This window comes from Tamandua tetradactyla, chromosome 5 (assembly GCF_023851605.1).
Source record: "Tamandua tetradactyla isolate mTamTet1 chromosome 5, mTamTet1.pri, whole genome shotgun sequence".
Taxonomy (NCBI): Eukaryota; Metazoa; Chordata; class Mammalia; order Pilosa; family Myrmecophagidae; genus Tamandua; species Tamandua tetradactyla.
This window is the reverse complement of record NC_135331.1, coordinates 128,830,275-128,853,210: the sequence shown is the minus strand read 5'-3', so window position 1 is coordinate 128,853,210 and position 22,936 is coordinate 128,830,275. Positions and strand designations below refer to the sequence as shown.

The following is a 22,936-nucleotide window of genomic DNA, read 5'->3' as shown; positions in this document are numbered from 1 at the left end:
CAGATGAACATGATCAGTAGTAATCTATTCTTGAAGAGTTTTGATAATATTATTTGGAATTTTCATGAGAAATAGATGACTTGAGATAGGTCTGTTTTCATGTGTGGATATATTTTAAAGTGGGAATTAAAAAAAATGATGAATTAACTCATCTCTCCCTCATCTAATCTCACTGTTTACTCTCTGTAAGCTTATGATTTCTAGGCTCTCTATTTTTTTTTTAAACTTTTTTTTATTAATTAAAAAAATTAACAAACAAAACATTTAGATATCATTCCATTCTACGTATACAATCAGTAATTCTTAATATCATCACATAGTTGCATATTCATCATTTCTTAGTACATTTGGATCGATTTAGAAAAAGAAATAAAAAGACAACAGAAAAAGAAATAAAATGATAATAGAGAAAAAAAAGATTATACATACCATATCCCTTACACCTTGGTTTCATTTACCACTAGCATTTCAAACTAAATTTATTTTAACATTTGTTCCCCCCTATTATTTATTTTTATTCCATATGTTCTATTCTTCTGTTGATATAGTAGATAAAAGGAGCATCAGACACAAGGTTTTCACATTCACAGAGTCTCATTGTGAAAGCTCTATCATTGTTCAATCATCATCAAGAAGCATGGCTACTGGAACACAGCTCTACCTTTTCAGACAGTTCCCTCCAGCCTCTCCACTACATCTTGAACAACAAGGTGATATCTACTTAATGCGTAAGAATAACCTCCAAGATAACCTCTCAACTCTGTTTGGAATCTCTCAGCCATTGACACTTTGTCTCATTTTACTCTTCCCCCTTTTGGTCGAGAAGGTTCTCTCAATCCCTTGATGTTAATTCTCAGCTCATTCTAGGGTTTTTCTCAGTCCCTTGATGCTGAGTCTCAGCTTATTCCAGGATCTCTGTCCCATGTTGCCAGGAAGGTCCACACCCCTGGGAGTCATGTCCCACGCAGAGAGGGGGAGGGTGGTGAGACTGCTCGCCGTGTTGGCTGGAGAGAGGGGCCACATCTGAGCAACAAAAGAGGCTCTCTTGGGGGTGACTCTTAGGCCTAAATTTTAAGTAGACTTGACCTATCCTTTGTGGGGTTGAATTTCATGCGAACAAACCCCAAGCCTGGGGGCTCAGCTCTAGGCTCTCTATTTTTTGAGAGTCAGAGGTTGCAGAAAGTAGCAAACTTTGGAAAGTGAATTCCTCCAGAGAAGAACAGTCTCATTCATACTTGGGACTCCAATCCCTGGCACAGAAGCTGGAAGGTAAGAAGTACTCAGTATTGCAATTGTGTTAAAGCTGCAGTGAGTTAAGGGACTAGACCTGGGGAATTAGGACAGTGAAAGGGCAGAACCCATGGAAATATCTGGAAGCCTATGGAAAACCAAAGAATCAGAGATCAGCTTTGGGAAACTCAGCCAAAACAAATGATGAAATCTAAACCAGAGAGGCTGTGAGGTGACAGAGACCTAATGGGAACCACAGTTACAGCAAACCTTACATGAAACATCAGGAGGGAAGCAGCCTGCAGCTGTGTAGTAACTGAAGGGGCAGGATACTTCAGTTCTGATGAGAAAATTCCTCCTCAGACATTCTGTAAGGCAGAGACCAATTATACAGGACTTAGTTTTGATTTAATCTCTGTAATATCTACGTGTGCAAGTCCATTCTTCCCCTCAGTTCATGCGACCCCTGCTTGACTCAGTGCCTTGTCATGTGGACAAGATGACTTCAATTTCTTCTTCAAGGGCTCCAATCCCACAACTTCCCCATTCTACTGTCGTTCCCTACAACAGTCACTGGCCTGTTGTGTCTGAAATGTAAATTTGACCTTTTTTCTTTCTTGCTTTAAATTCTTCAATTAAGTGGAATCAACAGTAAAAGGCATCTATTACACATCAGGCATGATAAATAAGACACTGTCTCTGACGTATGGAGCGGTGAGCTGCTTATGCTCTTTCAAATTTATCTGTGACCCCAATGTCCTCTGACTCCTAAATGTTTAGTCAACAGCCCCCTATTTCTTTAGGACAGACTTTGGCATAGCAGACAAAGGCCAATATGATCTGGTTTCTCTCTCTCTGTTTTAACTTCTGCCTTTTTCCCTTATCAGCCTGTTTTAGTTTGCTAGGTTGTTGAAAGCAGATACCATGAAATGAGTTGGCTTAACAATGGGAATTAATTAGCTTACAGTCTTGAAGCTGAGAAAAAATGTGCAAATCAAGGTATCATCGAGATGATGCTTTCTTCCTGAAGACTGGTGCTGGGGATCCTTGGTTCCTTTGCCACATGGTAAGGCATATGGCAGTGTCTTCTGGTCTCTGTTCTTTCTGCTGGGTTTCATTGTTTTCAGCTTCTTGCGTCTGTGGCTCTCTCTCTCTCTCTGTATTTACTCTGTTTATAAAGGATTCCAGTAAGAGGATTAAGACCCATCCTGAAAGAGGTGGGTTACACCTTAAGTGAAGTAGTCTGATCAAAAGGTCCTGCTTACAAAGGTCCCACACCCACAGGAATGGATTATAAGAACTTGATTTTCTGGGGTACGTGCAGCTTCATATCACCAGACAGCCCTGTAACATCCAGTGATTTAAGCAGCTGTGTTCTTGACTCTGTGTCTTTGCACCTGTTCTTTTTGTGCAGGTGTTGCTCTTCCTCTGACTTCTCCTCTTGGATAAATTCTAGCTGTTCTTCGAGAGGCACATCAGATGTCACCTACTCCAGCAGGCTTCTCTGAACTCTCTTCTCAGCCTCCCCAGGCTGGGTTAGACGTTGTTCCCTCCAGGTTCCCACAGCCTTCCAGACTGATTTTTATTATAGCTTGGATCATACCATATTAAGGCATTTCTATTCAACCACCCTAACTAGATGGGGGGCTCCTAGAAGGGAGGGAATGTGAGTTTTGAGGATAGGCATGATTCTAAGGTTGGTGTGCAGAGACAGCTAGCTGTCCACCAAACTCCATGGCATAGACTGGTTAAGTGGCTACTCAGCCAGGGACTGCAGTCAGAGTCTTGTTGCAGCAAGATAAGGCCATGTGATTAGTTCTCACCAACAGAATGTGAGTAGAAGTGTCTCTCTCCTGGGTTAAGGTTTTCATAAATAAGTGTTTCCTTGCCATGCTGTCTCTTTCCCTCTACTACCTGGGTACAATGGATGACAGAGACCTAAGGCATATAGAGTCACATGATGGGAGCAGCTAATACCTGAGTCACTGCGTGAAGGAAAACTACCCACCAACCAGGATCACCTGCACTGGACTACTAGTGAGACATAATGTCTCCTATGTTAAGCCACTGAAATTTTGCTGTGTATTTGTAATATAGCAGCTTGCCTTACACTAATACCACAGGTAATCAATAAATACTGGAAGACAGAAAGGAAGGGAAAGAAGGTGGAATACAAGTTGGGGGGTTGGGGAAAGAGAGAGAAGAAAGAATTAAAGTTGTAGTTAATTTAGCTAGAAACAACACATAGAAAATAAAGTCAGGTCCTGAATCTTGTTTTAATCTTGGTGCCACACACATGATACTGTGGAATTTTCAATATTTAAGTGCAATTAAAAAATGGTCATCTCCTTTCATCAAATATTATATTGATAATTTGCCACTCGTATAACCACTGTAGTAAGTGCTTTTTCTGAATCAGTTTTGGATTCTTATTTTCAAGCAATCTACAGATCAACCGGTACCTAATTTTTTTCTCCCCCTCCACATCCTGACTCACTCTCCTACAGTCATTCTGGCCTTCCTGCACTTCCTTGGCAAACGTGCTCCTGCCTCAGGGTTTTTGTTCTCCACGCTCCATCTGTCTGGAATGTTCTTTCCCCTCATCCCTGCACAACTTATTGCCTCACTTCATTCAGGTCTCTGCTCAAATGCTACCCTTCTGAGTGGGCTTCTGTACACATCCCTTCTTTATTTGTTACTTTCCCCTTCTTTATTTTTAGCCCATAGCATATTTATTTGCTAATTGGCTTAACTATATTCTTCACAAAAAAATGTGAGGTTCATTAGGACAGAGGTTTTGCTGCTTTTGTTCATTTCTATATATGTCCTCAGCTCTTAAAAGAATGCCTTGCCCATATTGGGCCCTGCATAAATATTGTTGAACAAATAAATATTGGGGAAGATATAAGGTCAAGTCAGCAGTGCTGAGAGAAGGCAGAAGAGTCAGCGTGTTCCAGAAAGGACGAGGTGTTTGACCCATGTGTCAAAGGATGAAAATGATTTACACACAGAAAGACAGTAAGGGAAGGGTGTTTTTCTTTCCATTGCCAAACCACTGCCAAGTTGGATTCTGTTATTTTCTATCATTCCTCTAATATTTCTCACATCACCATTTTTTTCCCTCTCTCTTAGCTGAATATATTTTCTGAGAGCCAGAAAGGACATAGGTAATAAGCATCTATTGGACCTGGTTGGGTGTAGTTCATTGACAGCCCTAAAGAAATCTGTCATGCTGTCAAGCCTCAAAATAAAATTGTACAGAGGGATTCTTCCGTGTAGACTGGACTACTTGGTTAGACACCAACGATCCAATCAGAAATGTAGAAAATTCTTTCCTTCCTTAATGGAAGGAAATGGCACAATTTCATGTCTTTAACGTGAACAACTCCCTCTAATATCTGAAATGACTTTCTCAGGGAAAAGACACTTACTATATTATTATCCGTCAGTTAAGATTCAGTGTAGGTGTTAAACCACTCCTGCTTTTTCTTTTCAGTCATCAGCAGATTGATGAGGGTCATTAGTCTCCATGAATCATTTTAAAGTCTATTTGCATTTTCCTTGATGAAAGAAAAGCAAAGGAAAATAATTGCAGTTTTCAATGTTTGTTGGGATATTTTGAGAGCTTTCTGTAGTCAATTGCAGGGATGTGATAATCTTAAAGAAGTGTCACTCATTCCTCATAGCCCATTGCTCAGTATCTCATACTCTGTCTCTTACCCGACAAATGTAAGACTTAATATCCTTGATGGATCCTTATTCTTACACTCTGTTAAAAATTTTAATACCAGAAACGTTAGATATAAAGACTTAATATAACCTTCTACTTCAAATCTTGACAATTTTATGTGCCAACCTTTCCACTTTGAAAATAATGGTAAATTTGCCAGCGGTTGATTTTTTTTTTTACCTCCCTCTACTGACCCTGGTAGATGGGAAATGGCCACAAAGTCTCTCTAATTTTTCAATACCATGCTACATAGTAGATATTTTATATAGCAGTTGCAAAGAACTACATGAATGCACATTAAAAAAAGAATACAAACATGCAACAGATTAATTATGCAGTTGTTACTAGCTCTTCAAGGGGATTCAACTTTACAAAGAGATTCACTACAGATTTTCTTTAAATAGTAAGCTCTATTAGTGCATTTAAGATATAATTAGATCTGCCTAAACTGGGTTTGTACACATTTAAGGAACTCATTCATTCTGCAAAGAAAAAGCAAACCCATGTTTGTTTTGCTACATGAAGCATAAGCAGCAAATACGCATATGCTCTATCTGTAAGGTGCCAAACACCCAGATGTTTGGGAAAACCTGAATATCTGGCCATGTGTCTGAGTATGCATCAGATGCTTAGCACACTCCATTTGTGGTGTGGCGTTTCTAACACGGCAGCAGACAAAGGAGCACATACACTTAGATACTATCTTTGTTGTTGGTGATGGGGAAGTCTTGTCATTTTACCTGGGCAATTTTACAAATGACTAGCTTCAATGGAAATTTTGCAATTAATATATATAGCTTTTATTAAATGGGGGAGGTTTTCTGTTTGTAATTTGATGAAATTGCTCTGGAGGAAAGAAGTAATCCAATAGAGATTGAATGCACTCCAAACAGCACTCTTCTCAAGGAGGTGTGCTATGAAATGCTAAAACATAAAACTTTGGCTAAATGATATAAAAACAAACCCAAACAAAGCTTCCCACAACAGTTTGATCTGGAAATAGGAGATGCTCACCTGAACCAAGTGAGCTGGGACTGGAAGGCATAATTTTACACTTGGCTGTTTATCCCATGGAGCTAGCTTTGAATTGCATACAGCACATCTTTACTAAATAGTATTTAAAATGATTGAAACAAAGGTTGTCTAATGTTCTGAAACGAGATAAGCAGCTTTTGACAACTTTGCAAGTGGATTTGTTACAAGAAAAGAAACTAATTTATCCAAAGTAGAAGAGATGTAATATTTGCCATATAAAGAAGCGAAAGGAAGCTTTAGACGTTAGTGCTTCATGAGGTGACAGCAAATGCACTTTGGTAGACCTGTCAGCCTTGATTAGATGTAAGCACATGTGAGGCAGCCAGGTGCATAGGAGATAGCCCAGGCTTTTGAGTCAGACAGGCCTAGGTTGGAATCTTGATTCTGTCTTAAACTTCGTGTGTTATCTTGTACAACTACTTTAACTATTTGGTAAAGTCAGGGCACCAATACATACCTTGCAAGTTCGTTTTTGGTTTTATAATAAATCAGTGAACCTGGGAAATGAAAGGTATTTACCTCTTCTTTTTTTTTTTTTGCATGGGCAGGCACCGGGAATCAAACCTGGGTCTCTGGCATGGCAGGCGAGAACTCTGATGCTGAACCATTATGGCCCACCCAAAGAAAGGTATTTAAAAATGCTAACTCCATTTCAATTTTGAAGACCTTATAAAACATAGGAAAGTAGCAAAGCCTTTTAACTGTCCTTGGAATTTGGATACACAGCTTCATGTCATGTACCTGAGTTGTATCCCCAAAGTGAGAATAGAGTAAGCAACACCGGTGTGCCACTCAACAGATGCAGACATTGAGAGAAGAGCTGGCAAGGCTATGAGTGTTGTCATCAGACACATTTATCATAAAAGTATGACAATAAAATCTGTTTCATTAGTCACTGTAAATGAGGAGTTATAAACACAGGCTGCATGCTGAATGCAGGCCACTGAGTCACTTTTAGTGAGATTAACGTTTGTGCAGAAAGCTGCCACAGTTAACGGTATTGGTTGTGGTGAAAAAACTTTTGCAAAAGTATTTGTTTTCTTTTAGAAAAGCATCTTTTCTTGAATGAAGCATTTTCAAATATTCTGTGGGTCACATGTATTTGCATCCCCATTTGGCCCCCATAATATGTGAAATACCCAGTGATTACATTAGCTAGCTTTCCATGAGCTTTCTCTGTGCTAGGCCTGGCTCTAAGCACTTGACCTTAAGCAATCCTCACAACAACCTTATGAGGTAGGGTATATTATTATCCAGTTTTAACAGCTGAGAAAACTAAGGTACAGAGAAATTAAGTGATTTCCCAAAGTAGGCAGCTAGAAGGTGGTAGAAGTATAATTTGAACCCAGGGTGCCTGGCTACAGAGTCAGCATTATTACGTCTGCTCTCACTGATTCTGTAGAGAGAAATAAGGGAACTTGGTGTTGGCATGAAACCTGAGTTTAGAGACCTGGAAAGAATAAACAAGAAAACACAGCTATATATTTGGCTTGTAACTGAGACACGTTTATGAAGTTACAAATTTATAAGCAGTAAAGGGAGTGCAACTCTTCATGGAAATAATGGGAGCCTCCTTTTTGGTGTTGTGGGATGGAGTGGTGCAGACTCCATGAGGATCTGAGGAGGTGAGCAAGACAAAGTTCAAAGCAAGGGCATGCACCTAATTAGGTAGACAACAGTGAGAGTCAAAGAGTGTTCCAGGAAGTTTGTCCAGAGGCCAAGTTTGCCTGTAGTGGGTTTTCTGTCAGAAGTGTGGGTGCTTCTTACTTGTACAGAAATAGAATTAGAGTTATAATGGTAATAGAATATAGTTACATCGCTGAACATATTTAAAAATGTAAAAACAAAACAAATGGGGCAGAGTTATGAAAAATAAACAATTTTGATTTTTTATTTACACCTGATTCTTCAAAATTTACTCCATTTGTGCTATCTTTGTGACTAAAAGTGTAACAAAAAGTGAAAATTTTTGCAAACATTTTAAGTCATTCCTTTTATTATTTGGACCATAATTCTTTAGATGTGGTCTGTCTTGGGAACAAAAAACACTGCTCGTCAAAACTGTGTTCTTCGAATTCTGTATGATCAGATATTCAGAGGATAGACTTTGAAATCAGACTAACTGGCCCAAACATACATGCTAAAAGATAATAAATAAGAGATTCCTTAATCATTAATCATGTCAAGATTTCTCATAGCTTTTTCCTAAACTCTGAAGTACTTTGTTAACACAGAATGAAAAAGAATTAAAATATGCATGCTTTCCAACTAAAGAATAAGAAGGAAAACCATATACTTGACTTTTTTTTTTTGGTCCAAATAAAACACTATTTTTGGAGAAAACATATTAATGAAGAAGAATAATATCAGTAAATCATCTACATGTTATATGCAATGCATATTTCTAGGTAGGTTTTAAGAACACACCTTGGGTTAAAGGGTAATTTCTCATGTATATCTTGATAATTTTTCACTATATCATGTATCTCGATAAAGTTTTCATTGTATCACAAAAATAGAAGGATTAACAAACCTTCTCCCTAAGGAAATCTACATAGCAACATTTTTCTGAGAGCATTCATCTGTAGCAGTGACTACAATGCTCAAAACAAAGGTCTCCTTTGCACAGAGGGACTTGTTTCTATTTTGCTAAATACAAAGGCATTGAAGACTAAGGGACATGTTGACAATGTCTAATTTTTATTGGCTAAAATGCATTCTAGCCACTAAATTCTGACCAATTGTTCACTGCTCAACAGGTTATAAAAATCAAGATACTAATCAGCTCTGTGCTTTGTAATTACATGGGTTTCTTTGGACTATCTGGAAGCATATTAACAATGACTGAATTTATAGTGCAGATATTTGGAGGATGTAAACCTAACATTTTGGATGCTTAACCTGGTTACAGAAGAAACATTTTTACTGGATCCCTAATGGTTAATTTAATAGCTATGTCACTGGACACATGGCATTTTCAATGTTTTATGTTCCTAAGTCTAAAAGTCAGACTTACATTTTCTAATCTATAATTCCTGATTATAATTCTGTACATGAATTTAAAAGTCAGCTGTGCCTTGAACCATGGGCTCAGATCAGTTGTGAAGAAATGGAGGAGGCTAAAAGCCTACTTGATACCCAGAAGGAAACCTTGTAAATGGAACAAACCCTTGATGTGCTCCTGGGTCTATATGTCCTCTATCATGGGTTTTGAAACAGTAATTTTTTTTAAATGCAATTTTACTGAGATATATTATATATAACATACCATATAATCATCAAATTGTACAATCAGTGGTTCACAGAATCATATAGCTGCATATTCATTATCACAATTGATTTTTGAATATTTTCATTAATACAAAAAATAAATAAAAAGAATAAAAGTAAAAATAGAAGTTGAAAAAGAATACCCAAAACATTCCATACCCCCTCCCCTATTATTAACTTTTTGTCTTTTTTTTCTTATTCATCAGATACAGTAATCTTAATACTATAGCAATACATTCCTGAACACAATTGGCATGGAATTAAATTGGGATATATTTTTTCCAGGTTCAAAAATTATTTCTCCCTAATATTGGACTGGAAGACTTGATGTCTTGGCAACCTCAAGCACAAACTAGCCATCTTAAAACACAGTTATGAAAAGCATCTGAACTCTTCTTCTGATGCCTTTCAGTTTCCATTTTCATGATAAGAATAATTTTGTAAATTAAATTCTTATTGCTATACATAACCAGTCTCTGTTTTTTAGAATATATAGCCATATTACATGTCTCTCATTTCCCCCCTTCCCCCGTAATCCGTTGGGCTTCACAGAAAGATTGAACTGTTTCAATCTTTATAGATCATTCAGACAGTCTTAAGACTATCAAGTCTGATATTTTTGGACTTTGTGAGTGGGTCAAAAAGAATGTAAATGAACCAAGCTTTCAATCAGATGGGATCTGAGTATGCATGGTGCTATAGTTTAGTTGTAATAGAGATTATAAGATCTTAAAAGATCCAGAATAATTCAGACTAAAATACCTTTGGGTCTTTTTCCTTTTTAAAGTGAATTGAGCAATTCTGTGTGGTTGAGATTGACAGCATAATGGAAACAGAGCAAATTGCAGAATTTCTCACCAGGCAACTGCATTAGCAGCAAAACCCCTAATGCAGTTTGTTGGTTGAAAAGAGCATGAAGGAGCTATCTGTTTTCCTATGAGGTGCCACTTTTCATAGTTCTTGGTCAATTAAACTTAAGTATTGCCAAATTGCAGTTATTAGAAAATACTCTCTAACTTGTAAACTTTATCAATACAATGAGAGACCTCATGGTTACTGATTCTTCTTATAATCTGGTTATTAGCATAGATAAACATAATTGAAATTGCTTCCAAATTTTGCCTTCTCTTATGATGTATGTAGAACGCAACCTATTATAAATGATAGGTTATAGTGATAATAGCAATCTTGAATATATTCCTGAGGATTGACTAATGGTTAGAATACTGGCCAATATTTTAATGATTTTGAAACTTTCATACTTCACAGCAACTCTTTTTTTTCTACATAGAATTTCTTGTGGGACAAAATGAATAGCAAAAAATGTTACCAACCATTCTTTTTATTTATTTACTTTTTTTGCATAGGCAGGCACCCGGAATCGAACCCAGGTCTCGTCATGGCAGGCGAGAATTCTGCCTACTGAGCCACTGTCGCATCGCCCACCAACAGTTCTTTTATAAGCTTTGTGTAGATTCTTTTCCATATGTTTCACTTACCAGAATCAAGAGGCAACTTGAGGCCAATTTCGTGTGCTCAGGAATGGTAGAAAACACTGACAAAATCAAGCAACCAAAGACAAGGAGAAAACTGTAAGACAAAAAAGGAGAAATTTTATTATAATCCTGATTTAGCATTATAGCCTTAATTTCTTATTTCTAATAAACAAAGCCCCAGCCCCATTTAAACAAGCACAGTTTAAATCCTAAAAGCACTGGGAGGGACCAAACATTTTGAATATCAAAATACCACATGATGTAGAATTCAAATGAAACTCTTGCAAATTTATTGACGAAGGAAAGGTTGCATGTGTGGGTTTGTGTGTGTGTCATGGGTGCTGTATTTAAATGTCTAATCTAATAATCTGTGAATTTCCCATACAATGCCTTTCTTGAGCAGGGATTCTGAGAAAGGTCTAGAACTGTTTTTGCTATTCTATCTGGAGAGCATGTGCTGCTGCCACCTTACTTTCAGGGAATCAGAATTTGCTTCATGTTTGGCAGCTTTAGTAAACTGTCAAGTGTTCTAAGTGTTTGTTACTAAGCCACTGACTCATTTACAGATATTCCTCATAGATTCTGAATTGTCACTCCTTTAAATAACAAGGATAGAAAAGGAAGGGAATGATTTCTGTGCTCATACTACTTTCCATTTCCTTAAAGACAAGCTGTTAGAGAAATGACCACCACTGCCTCCAGTCTCTGTCTGTTCATAATGACAGGGAACAGAAGTTGGGAGTAGGCCTTTTCTACAATCAATCTGACAACATTTTTATTCCTAGAAATATCAAACTTCCAAGATTCAGAGGGGGAGCTGAGCTTCCTAGGAAAACATCTGGTAAATGGGAAGGCCCCGTTTCAAAGTTGAAGTTATTTGTCCTGAAAAGCAAGACCCAAAATAAAACTAAATAAAAAAAGAAAAACAAAAACCCAAGAACTTATGCTACTTGTTCTAGGCTATCCTTTTCACTTTTACTCATCTCTGGGAACCCCATTCAATACGCTTCCTTCAAATATCAGTTTCCACGTTCTTTGGTGTCATGGTAAATTTAATCTCTGCCTCCTTTTTGTCTGTCCTGACAAAACTTTTCCAAGTCTTTCCCCCCACACTTGACTGAAAGCTCCCAGGGGCAAATTATGACAGTTCTCAATGCCTATTTTTGTGAATTAAGTTATTACTGCAACACAGCCATGCTGTTTTGTCTATACCTGCTTTTATGCTATAAATGCAGAAGTGAGTAGTTGCCACAGATAGTATGGCCTTTAAAGAAAAAAAAATTTACTATGTGGCCCTTCAGAGAAAAAGTTTGTTGATCCCCGATTGGTACCATGTATTCCTTTTTTAAAATATTTATCCCAGTGGAAGTTCATAATTGCTCATTTACTATATACTGATAATAATTATTAATATTCATAGAGATTGATAACATTCTTGGTCAGCCAAGCTCTATCTTCTGAAACTGAGAGGGAAGCATTCCCATTTTAAATAAAAGTCTCTAAGGAGAAGGAGTCTAAGTAGTAAAAAAAAAAAAAAAAACAACAACCCTAGTACATGATTTTAATAACCACTCCTCATACTTCTGACTCATGCAGCTAGCGATTTGGGATCCTGAAATTAAATTTAAATTGGTCCTAAAAGACAGGAAATTATAAACTAGAAATCAGATTTCAATGTACCTACATGACCCCCAAACTACCAATTAGAAAATGAAATTCAGAGCTCATTAAAGTGGGGGTGAGGATGATATGGCATCAAATAAGGACAGTGACAGATGTTTCCTCTCTGGTGAATGGACGTTATCTAGATATGTTCCCTGAATTCCAGGCTTACCCGAAAACGTTAGGGAAAGCCAGCAGGGGATTATGTGATGACTAAGATACCTTCTTTCTCCAAGAGAGTCCCAGCGGGAGTTTCATGATGGCTATGTTTGTGTTCAAAACAGTTAGAGCTACATCACATGCCCTTTTCCTATCTCCTTTATTAATATTTGAGTGTTGCTTAAACTTTTTCCTCTATGTCATCATTTTGTCTAGTTTCTCTAATCTCACCCTTCTTTCTTAGAAAAGTAGTTTCTGTATCCACGTTCTGTCCTTGCTAGAGATATCCATCTGAAGAGTGCAAACCAAAGACCCTTGTGCAGGAGAACCTCCACTGCTCAGCTTGCCCAGGGGGCTAGGGAGAGGGAGACATACTCATTTACTTATTCCTTCCTCCCTTTCTTCCATCCTTCAACTGTTCATCCATTTATCCAATCCGGAAATATTGATTTGGGCTGAGCCACGGGAATATAATAGTAAAAAAGGTCAGTTCTTTTCAAGTTTTGCCCTCACAGAATCAAAGTTCTATTGAGGCAAACAGAGAAGGAAACAGTTGTTAACAGAAAATTAAAATTCAGTATGGGAAGATGGGGAAAAAATAGGGGATGACAGGAACATACAGGAAAAAAAGAGGCTGGGCGGGACGGGCTACATAGATTTTGGAGTCTAGAGCAAAGAGAAAATGCAGGGCACCTTGTTAAACATTTAAGAATTTCTTTTTTTTTTTTTACGTGGGCAGGCACCAGGAATCGAACCCGGGTCCTCGGGCATGGGAGGCAAGCATTCTTACCTGCTGAGCCACCGTGGCCCGCCCACATTTAAGAATTTCAAGATGGTGGCGGCAGAGAATGAAACCAAATGTGGAGCCCTTCTAAGTGCAGGGCCTGTGTGACTGCACAGGTTTCATGCCCATGAAGCCAGCTCAGAGGTTGAGAAGGACTTATTGGAGAAAGTACTCCAAGAAAAACCAAACTCAGACTGAACTCCTAGCAGAAGTTAGTTCAATCAAGGGTTTGGGGGAAGAAGCATGTTAGTCCATGAGATTGTGTAGGTGAAGGCCATATGCAAACACAGCATCACTAGAATTTACTAATTATGTTAATACATTAGAGTTTGTACACACCCACTAGCCAGCTTATCATTCTGCAATAAATGAGAAGTGTAAGGCAGGTCATTTCTGCAAATTCATTTTTTTGCTTAGAAATGATTTCAACTCAATTGAAAACATGCAATGAGTACCAATTTGGAAAGGTACCATGCCAAACACTATATAAGAGATACAAGGATAAATTAAAGAAGTCCCTACCCTTAAGAATTTATAATCTAGTGAGGTGAATAAATTGGACAATAATGAAACATAGAGGCAGGTAAGCACTAAGAAAAGTGCTTAAGGGGCTGAGTGGGGGGAGGGGTACCGTTCAGGTGGGGGAAGTGGGAGCAGATAAAGAATCAAGACGGTCTTGACATAGATGGTGATTGAGATGGGCTTGAAAGGAAAGGATTTCAACGAGAGAAGTTTCTGGAGAAACACATTCTAGAAACCATTTCTATATGAAAAAGGCAACAAACTGGGAAATAAATGAAACAAAACATTTTCACCCCGTTTTCATGGAACTTAAAGCTATTAAATTTGACTGCAGCAAAGGCTGAGGCAAATGCCTTAATGGGGAGTCCGCGGCCATGTTCGGGAAAAGCTAGTATGGCAGGGCCTGTATTTGGTTCAGCAGACAATGGGACCGTTGAAGAATTTTGAACAGGCTACTCATATCATCAGAGTTGCCCTCTGGGAAAATTAGGTTAGTGGAGGCAACAAACCATCATGATATTAGCAGTACAGGTAACTTTGTCAGAAATAGCAATCACAGATATTTTCATATCCCATTTTATAGTTGTAGATCAAATTATAATAGCGTCATCTTGAATACTGTTTTGCCCAGTAGTACTTTAAAGCTATGGTAGTTATTAGAACCATTGCTAGATGTTGCTTTCTAATGCATTAATGAAGCAATATATGTATTACTGCATCATGAATTTTAATAACAGCATTTAAATATAATTATTTTCTTTTGTAGTGATATATATTTATGAATTTTTACAGCATTACTGCAGAATGATTCACAGGTCTTACCAGACTGCTGAAGGATCCATGGCACAAAAAACATAAGATGCCTGTGGTAGACGATTAGGAGGGCAGGGGCTCTTAGCAGGCAAGTGGCCCATTTTGGCACAGGCCACTAATTTACACTGATCAGTCTTATGCTGGGTTTGAATGATAGGTTTTTTTCCTTTTATACATTAATCCCAAGGTCTGCATGTTTCCTCAACATTATTCTGTAACAGCTTTTGGCCTTTATTTTGCTGAAGCAATCATTTACATTTTATTTCTGAGGAGATTCACTTTGATTCAGACTTTTAATCTAAAACTTCTTCTTTGGAAGTCACTGATTATTGTAAAAGGAGAAGAACAGCATTTATTAAAATGCACACACACACACACACACACACACACACACATATATATATATATTTTATCAATTCAAAGTCCTCTATGCTCACTCAAGGAAACCACCATCAATTTTTTTTGTCAGTTAATTAATCAATTTGCCAGATTTAACGTGATAAATAGCTTTATTTGAGGACATTATGCAGTGGTTGTGAAACAGATGATGCCCAATTTCAAAGCATGTACGTCAGACATTGGGGATGCGATACTATCAAGAGGATGCCATCTTCCCCAAACACTTTAAAAGCCACTTCCCAGAACCATTTAGCAAGAATAAAAATGATGTAAAAATGAAGCATTCAGAAAAGCTCTGCTGCTTCATCAAATGAACCATGGCAAGTTGCATTATTGTTATTCATACAAACACACAACCCCCAGACACTCACAAACAGTATGAGTAATGCCAGCCTGATAAACATGAAGAAAAGAGAAATGGGGCTGATGTTTAAAGGAGACATCACATCGAACTTAGCCCAATGCAGCAGAAAATTAAAAGCATGGACTTCATCACTGACTGAAGCAGCTACACATTTCCTAACTGCTCTCTGTAAGTATTTTGGTGGCATAAAGGCTTTCTATGATGTAACTTTCCATGTAAGTCAATTATACTCCTTAAGAAAGCATTTGGGAAGGATTATCTCAGAATCATGGGATTAAAATAAAGGATGCTAATAGGAACTAGATACAGAATTTTTAAGAAAATTCTTTAGAAATGATCGCCAAAGGATATTCAACACTGCTTCTGGCTTTTCATAAATTGTTAAGTGTTGCTTTGATAAAACATGCACTTCAGAACATTTGATGGGAGGCTTTGTGACTGCATCATGAATTATAATGACTAGAGCTTACATGCTGGCATTAGGGACCACAGTGGACCTGCTGGCTGACACGGTGCTTGCCCAGAGGATATTCCACCTAATGAATTAAAAACCTCATCATCAGAAGGAATGACTGGGCCCTATTTTGTTGTCCAGCATCCTGAGTTTATCTTTCTTCCTAAACTTGGTACTTTGCAAAATGCTCTTTCTGCATAATTTTTCCATAAAGGGATTGCATTTTATATATGAAATGTATCCCCCCACACAGCAGTTTCCATTGTAAATCAGGAAAAACTAAATATGACAATTTCGGTTGATTTGAAATATTTGATTAAAAACTGTATAATTCTGCTTATCAAGTACAAATATTAAAAATGAATCTAATCGGGTGGTGCAGTGGTGGCTCAGTGGCAGAATTCTCACCTGCCATGCCTAAACACAGGTTTGATTCCTGGTGCCTGCTCATGAAAAAAAAAAAAAAAAAAAAGAAAAGAACCTAATCAATAAATTCTATCACTGTAAACTCTGTCAAGTAGTAAATTCAAGATTATTGAAGAATAGTTTCAAAAAATGAAATGTTGCATTTTACATGTGTGGTGTTAGGAAATCACAACATATGGGAAATGGTGGTTTCTGCTTATGTAGTGTTCTTTAGAGGACCGTGATTAATGTAAATCAGCTAGACAAGGGCAAGAGAACCGCTAGAATCTTCTTCCTCCATATAAGAGTTTTTCTGATATTTGAAGTTGGTTTTATCATGACTTCCCTGCCAGTCTTCTGATTAAATATACCAAGCCTAGATCTTTGTCTAGTTTGCATATGAAAGCATTGTCCACACGTCACTCTCCTTGTCACCGCCCGTTAAAAATACCCAGTTTGTTACTGCATCCCTCAGTGTGGCAAGCCATCATAATCTTCCGGTTTAAGCAACAGCAAAATATCTGTGCTGTCGATTCTTGCTGGGGAATCCAAGTTCAAATTTTCTACTGCCCAGATATTAGTGGAAGTTTGGTTCCAAAAAATAATATTTAAGGAGGACTGACTTGAGGATATGCACTCATGTATTTTTCCACAGGACATGGAGCAAACTCAACCATTTATAACCCATGTGCTTGGACCTTGTTATGCTTGTTCCTCATATAATTACTTTTCCTAATCTGTTTTATTTTCTGCTATTTCCTTGAGAAGGAGTAAAAAGTGTTCAACTAATTTACTGTATTTTCAGAGTATCTCAGCAGTTTACATTGTACTCATTCAGTGAGGCATCATGTGGGAAATTTTTCTAAAGATTTTATTGCAAGAAAAATTTATGTTGCTTATGAAAAAATGATGGGGTTTTAGTTTATGGAGGTAGTGAGCTTGCAAAATATTTATGATATTGTCTTGGCTGCCAGGAAGCTCAAAAGTGAATCTGTTGGGGGGTGGTGTAAGGGTAGTTCAGTGGTAGAATTCTCACCTGCCATGTGGGAGACCCGGGTTCGATTCCTGGTCCATGTACTTCCCAAAAAACAAACAAGCAAGCAAAACAAAGAAAAAGAGAACAAACAAACAAAAATTCAACAAATGATGCTGCAATAATGTGATATTCACATGGAAAAATAATGAAATGTGACCCTGCCATACCAAAAAAAATATTATATATTAAAAAAAAAGTGAATCTGTGACTCACCATCAACATTGGTAAGATCCATCTAGTATACATATTTATGGATTAGCTCTAATCCTGATTTCTTTATACTAGTCTATTCTTATGTTTTATTGCATTATTTTAGTCACAAATATTTATAGGCACTGTACTAGGCACTAGGGCTGTGCCTTAACAGAGCTTTCAGTTTAGTGGGAAGACAGACTCCTTGCCTATTTTTATCCACTTACTGTCTAGAGATTTTGTTAGGAGCCTCAAATCCTTTTTGAATGATACAGAGTATTTAGAATACTTGACTAAATGCTTAAATATGAAAGTGATAAAGATTTTTTGGCTATCACTAAACTTTCCTTGAAAGGCGACTCTTAATGTTGTCTAAAGTTGCATTCTTTTTAAAGAAGCAAATGACACTTGGCTCAAATTTAGCTAAAAGTAAACTAAAATGCATGGATTTCTCTCCCTTGCATTTCTGATACATCTTGACATTTGTCACTTTTACATTTTATTATATCAATCTTCATTCTTTTATTACTACTGCGAGGTACCAACTCTACTCCATGGACCTCCAAATGTCTTACACTTATCTTCAGAATTTTCTTACAAACTTTGTGCTTGTCTCCAGAGAATTCTGTCCAGCTACAAATCATCCCAAGTGTACTATCAGCCACCTATCTTTCTCTTTCTTTTCCTCAAGGATATTATAAAACACTTTCCAATATTTTGCTGAAATCAAGACATTTTATCTACCCACTTTCCTTGACATAGCAAATTGGTAAGCCTACCAAAGTAGGATATAAGCATACTTTAATGTTTGCTCTTGTGAACTTATGTTGTATTGTGTTCTAGTAATCATAGTTGCTTTTGAATTGCTCATAAATAATTTGCTTAATATTCTATCTGGAATATTTCTAAGAGTTTTTAAAAAGCTAATTAATAAACAAAGTCCAGGGTCCCCTATTTTACTCTTTTTGACTCATATTTTCCTCATTCTGCTCCTTTGGTACCTCTTATATTTTCCAAGATTTATTAAAGTTTATTAATATTAATAAATGCTTCTCAATTTCATCCACACTTTGATGTCTTATAATTAATCTGAATCCTGCAACATGAATTCACTAAAAATGACCAATTTTGTCCATTTGATATTTTCATTTTCTCTTAATCACATTTTTTATCCCTAGGAGTTTTTAAATTTATTTAATGGAAAAGATGGATAGGCTAGGAGTTGAATGGCTCTGATTTCACTGTGTTATCTTTTTGGGCCCTAACAGTAAGTCTATTCTTCTTTAGTCCTCTTTTTTTATTTCTTTCAAGAAAAAAGACTTTTTGTTTGGCATGTTCTGGTTGATCTGGCTTTTTGCTCATCTGAAATTATGCTTAAAGATTGTAGCCCTTTTTTCTTTCTTTTTAAAAATGTCCTTAACTTACATGCCTTTCATTTTCTCTAAGTTTAAAAACATGTAAAAATCTGAGTTCTTTGGAGAATTTCTGATTGGTTTCCTTCAATGCCATACCTTTCTTTTTTTTTTTTTTTTAACACTGGGTTTATTTCCTCATTTTGAACCTCAAATCCATTCTGAGCAATCGTCATCAAACATAGAATCTCAAGTTTGGAAAGTAACCTCAAAGGTGACCCATTTTATTTCCTCTCATAGGTCTCTGCTATTTTATTACTATTAAAATATTATTTTTCTAACTTCTGTGTTTCTTTATCTATATATGTACTGTGTCTGTATCAACTTGTGTTCTTTTAAAAAGATTATAACCTCCTTGAGAAGAGGTGTCAGGATGGGAAGTCCAGACTCTTCTTAATTGCTACACAAGTCTGAATTTCTTGAAGACACTCACTTGGTCTGGAATGAACTGAATTGACTGTGGCCAATCAAAATGAAATAGAAAATCTCTGCTTTTTGATAGCAGTCCAAAGGCATGTTTTTCATCTTAGTTGATGGGCTTGCAGTCAATGGTTGGATGCAATGGCTAGGAATGGCCTTGTGGAATAGATCAAGGGAACAGAATACAATTTCTTAAGGGGTTTGGGTCTGTAATTTAGAAATCCATCACAACCAAGTTTTTGCCTCTTCAATCCCTCCTTCTGGGTCCTTTTCAGGAAAAATAACTCAGATTGAAAACGAGTATGTACTGTTCACAGACAATGAATTAAAAATGAAAAAAAAACCTATTGTTTTTCACTGTCACATATCTGTGCATACAATAGGAAAGCATTACTGGCTAATTCTATTTTATATTCCTGTTACATATCATACTTTCCTCTGAGTAAACACAGCCATCTGAGCCTATTTCACTTATTTGTTTTGTTTATTTTTATGTAAGCTCCATGGTGGCAGGAACCTTTTCTCTCTTCACTACTTTATCACCAGCATCTAGAATAGAGCCTGGGACAGACACTAATAACTGCAATCGTTCATGCAGCATACATTATTCAGAGCGGTCAGGGGAGATCTCACTGAAAATTCGACATTTATCAAATTTTAAAAGTGAAATCCCCTGCTCCATTAAGCCAAAGCAATGGCATGTTTGGCATTCCATCTGCCTCGGTCTTCCAGACACTTTCCCTTAAACCACTGCTTTTATTGTGCCAATTCCTTATTTTAAAACTTATGGTCCCCTTTTGTTATTACATTCAAATTTCTTTGGTGTTTAAAATTTGCATCAAAACATTAATTCCTCTATTTTTCCAGAGAAGATCCTCTGGGCCATACCTTCTCTTTCCTGCCCATTATCATGCAGTAATATGATAACGTGATATAATAATGGAACTTCACCTCCTGTGCCTACTCACAGCCACAGAGGGCAAGTCAGACTCTAGCTAATGCCCACACCACACTGCTTCCTTTTCTATATACCTCACTGCCTCTCTCCTAGAATTGCTTTAAGGATTATATGAGGTAGTGCCAAACTGAGAATCTGTGTTTTAATATAATAAATAAGTGCCAAATTGAGTTAAAATACCTGTTGACTGTCGTGATTGCTACATAGTTTCTGCAGGTTTTCATGATCCCATCTAGCAAACGTGACAAAGACTTAACTTGATTTATCACATAAAATCTCTCATAAAGCCAGGCATTTGGAAACTTAAAACATGAAACCATGCCCAGCAAGGTCTGAGGTGCTCAGGCAATATGACTATGTCTAAGCAAATCTACTTGAGGAATAATGTAATAGTTGCATTTGAATGTGTCCATCTTAGAATAATGCAGCAGCTAGTTTGAATGTGTTCATCGATGTTCTCAAGGCTGAGTGGACACAGGTCTTCTCAATATACAGCAGTTCTGGTGAGCTGGGCCTTGGCCTTCTAGCCCTCATTATTCTAATGGATGGAAACCACTCGTAGCTGTCCTAAATGAATGGACAGCAGCACTGTGAAGCTGCTTGGCTGCAGTCAGAACACGGGAATGGGCCTCCGTTAAATTGACCAGGCAGCGATTCTAATTCATCACTAAAATGGCCACTAATGGCTCTGCTGATGGAGGCTGCCACGCTCATGAACAGGCAGTCTGCCCGTCCACAACTGAGCAAGAAGCCCCGTCGGAGAAACATGCTAATTACAGGCACAAATGAAATAGAAGTTTCTATAAGGGTGAGGGAGCGACAACATTTATAAAATCTACGAGTCTTCCCTTTTAAGACATCTTTTCAAGAGATCATTTCAATGCTGACACCATGGAAAATGATCCAGTCTAATAGTTTTGACACTATGAGGTCATGTGGATTAAATTTTCCATGCTTTGTTTCAAAGGGTCCGTTTACTCAAGAAAGTGAGTTATGGTAATGGTTGAAAACATACGTTAAAAGATGTTTGACAGTAGTTGTCTGGCCTGAATGAATTTTCCATAAAATTCATGTAAATTTATTAGGCCAATAGAGGCTTCGTCGTTGCCTCTTTCTCTGAATATATAGAGAAATATATAGAGATGGTTAATAACCATCATATGCTCTGAAAATGAAAAAAAATCTGAAGTACATTTACATAAATATTATATTGGGAAGAAAAGAGAAGGGGATAAAAATAGACAACTTTTTTTCCCCCTCTAAACAAAAACAGAAGGTGTTTTAAAGTACCATATTTGACAATAAAAATTAACTGTGAATTTGGATGTTTTAAACTGATTAGACCCATATGATCCACTTGTTTACAAATGGATTCTCCTTGAGAGGCTTTCTGACCGCATTCACACTTCATGGGAAATAGTGCAGCTTTTTGGTACACATGTGTCCAAGGGGATCCGTCACTTCTCAGGCAATAAGAATGCTTTAAAGCTGCCACAGAACAAAACTTGTAACCAGATAGAGCCAGGTTATACTATGGGGGCCTATGGAGCTGGGAATTGCTACTGATTTTCTCAAGTCTATTTGGCCTACAGAAATAAAGTAGTAAAGTGATGGAAACAGCAGAAAATAAAAATCTTTTCAGTAACGTACTCTTGGCAGTGGACTTCATGATGTGGTACAACGTCAGGGAGAAATAAGCCCAACAGATTCAGAGAGATGTTTCTACAGAAGAATAACCATAAACTTTGAAATTACCACACATGCAAGTACCTGTCCAAGAAATATAGAAGATACACATTTCTGTAGGATTGGCCTACCATGGGCCTTAATGACCTCAATTGAATGGGAGCTGAAAGGCAGCTGGCTTCACAGTGTGTGGAATCACTGAAGTATTTTATAGATCAGAAAAGTTGGCAAGCAATGGAGAAACACTAAACAACATGCATTTTCTGCCTCCAAAAATATATTCACCGTCAGCTTTAAAAACTGTAGCCAACCCTCCAGGGTCCAGTAAGTAAGTAAGGAGTATGTTTTATCTTGGTGAAGCTGGATAGATAGGCATCAAGGATTATTTTTATTTTTTTTTTGGTCAAAACACTGAAGTTAGAGATTCCATGCAGATATGAACATCAGTTAAAAAGAAAATGAGACAAGGGGGGCCACGGTGACTCAGCAGGCAGAGTTCTTGCCTGCCATGCTAGAGACCCAGGTTCGATTCCTGGTGACTGCCCATGCATTAAAAAAAAAAAAAAAAAAAAAAGCCAAACTGTGGATGTATCTAACATTTAGAGATATTTACTTAACTTTTTTTGTTATTGTTTCAGGCATGTAGTTGAAACAAAAACATTTTAAGAGGTGACATGAGGTGTAAGCTTAGAAAGTGGTATTAGTATGGAATGTTTGGCTAAAAGCCTCAGTTCGCATGGGCACCCCTTCATCTACTTTTTAAAATGGAAACATACGAAAACCAAAAAATAATAAAAGAAAACAAAACAAAAAAAGGAAACATGATGGTTTCCTCATCCATATGGTGACAGGGATGTGCTAAATGAATGCTAATGTCCCCATCAGTTAAAATTTAAGTTGTTTCTGGGT

General features: G+C 37.3%; 1 protein-coding gene and 1 long non-coding RNA gene across 5 annotated transcripts in view; one reads left to right on the top strand and one right to left on the bottom strand.

Moving 5' to 3' along the window:
* Positions 1-9,722, top strand: part of LOC143684856 (uncharacterized) — a 32,419-nt gene extending 22,697 nt beyond the window's left edge. For both annotated transcript variants that reach the window (XR_013176224.1, XR_013176225.1), the window contains exons 3-4: positions 6,544-6,623; positions 9,551-9,722. This is a non-coding gene — a long non-coding RNA (uncharacterized LOC143684856). The remainder of the gene's footprint in view (positions 1-6,543; positions 6,624-9,550) is intronic.
* The window catches only part of KCNQ5 (potassium voltage-gated channel subfamily Q member 5), a 552,577-nt gene that overhangs the window by 186,103 nt on the left and 343,538 nt on the right, over positions 1-22,936 (bottom strand). For all 3 annotated transcript variants that reach the window (XM_077162233.1, XM_077162230.1, XM_077162231.1), the window contains one exon: positions 10,765-10,855. In XM_077162233.1, coding sequence (XP_077018348.1) covers positions 10,765-10,855 — 91 coding nt within the window. The remainder of the gene's footprint in view (positions 1-10,764; positions 10,856-22,936) is intronic.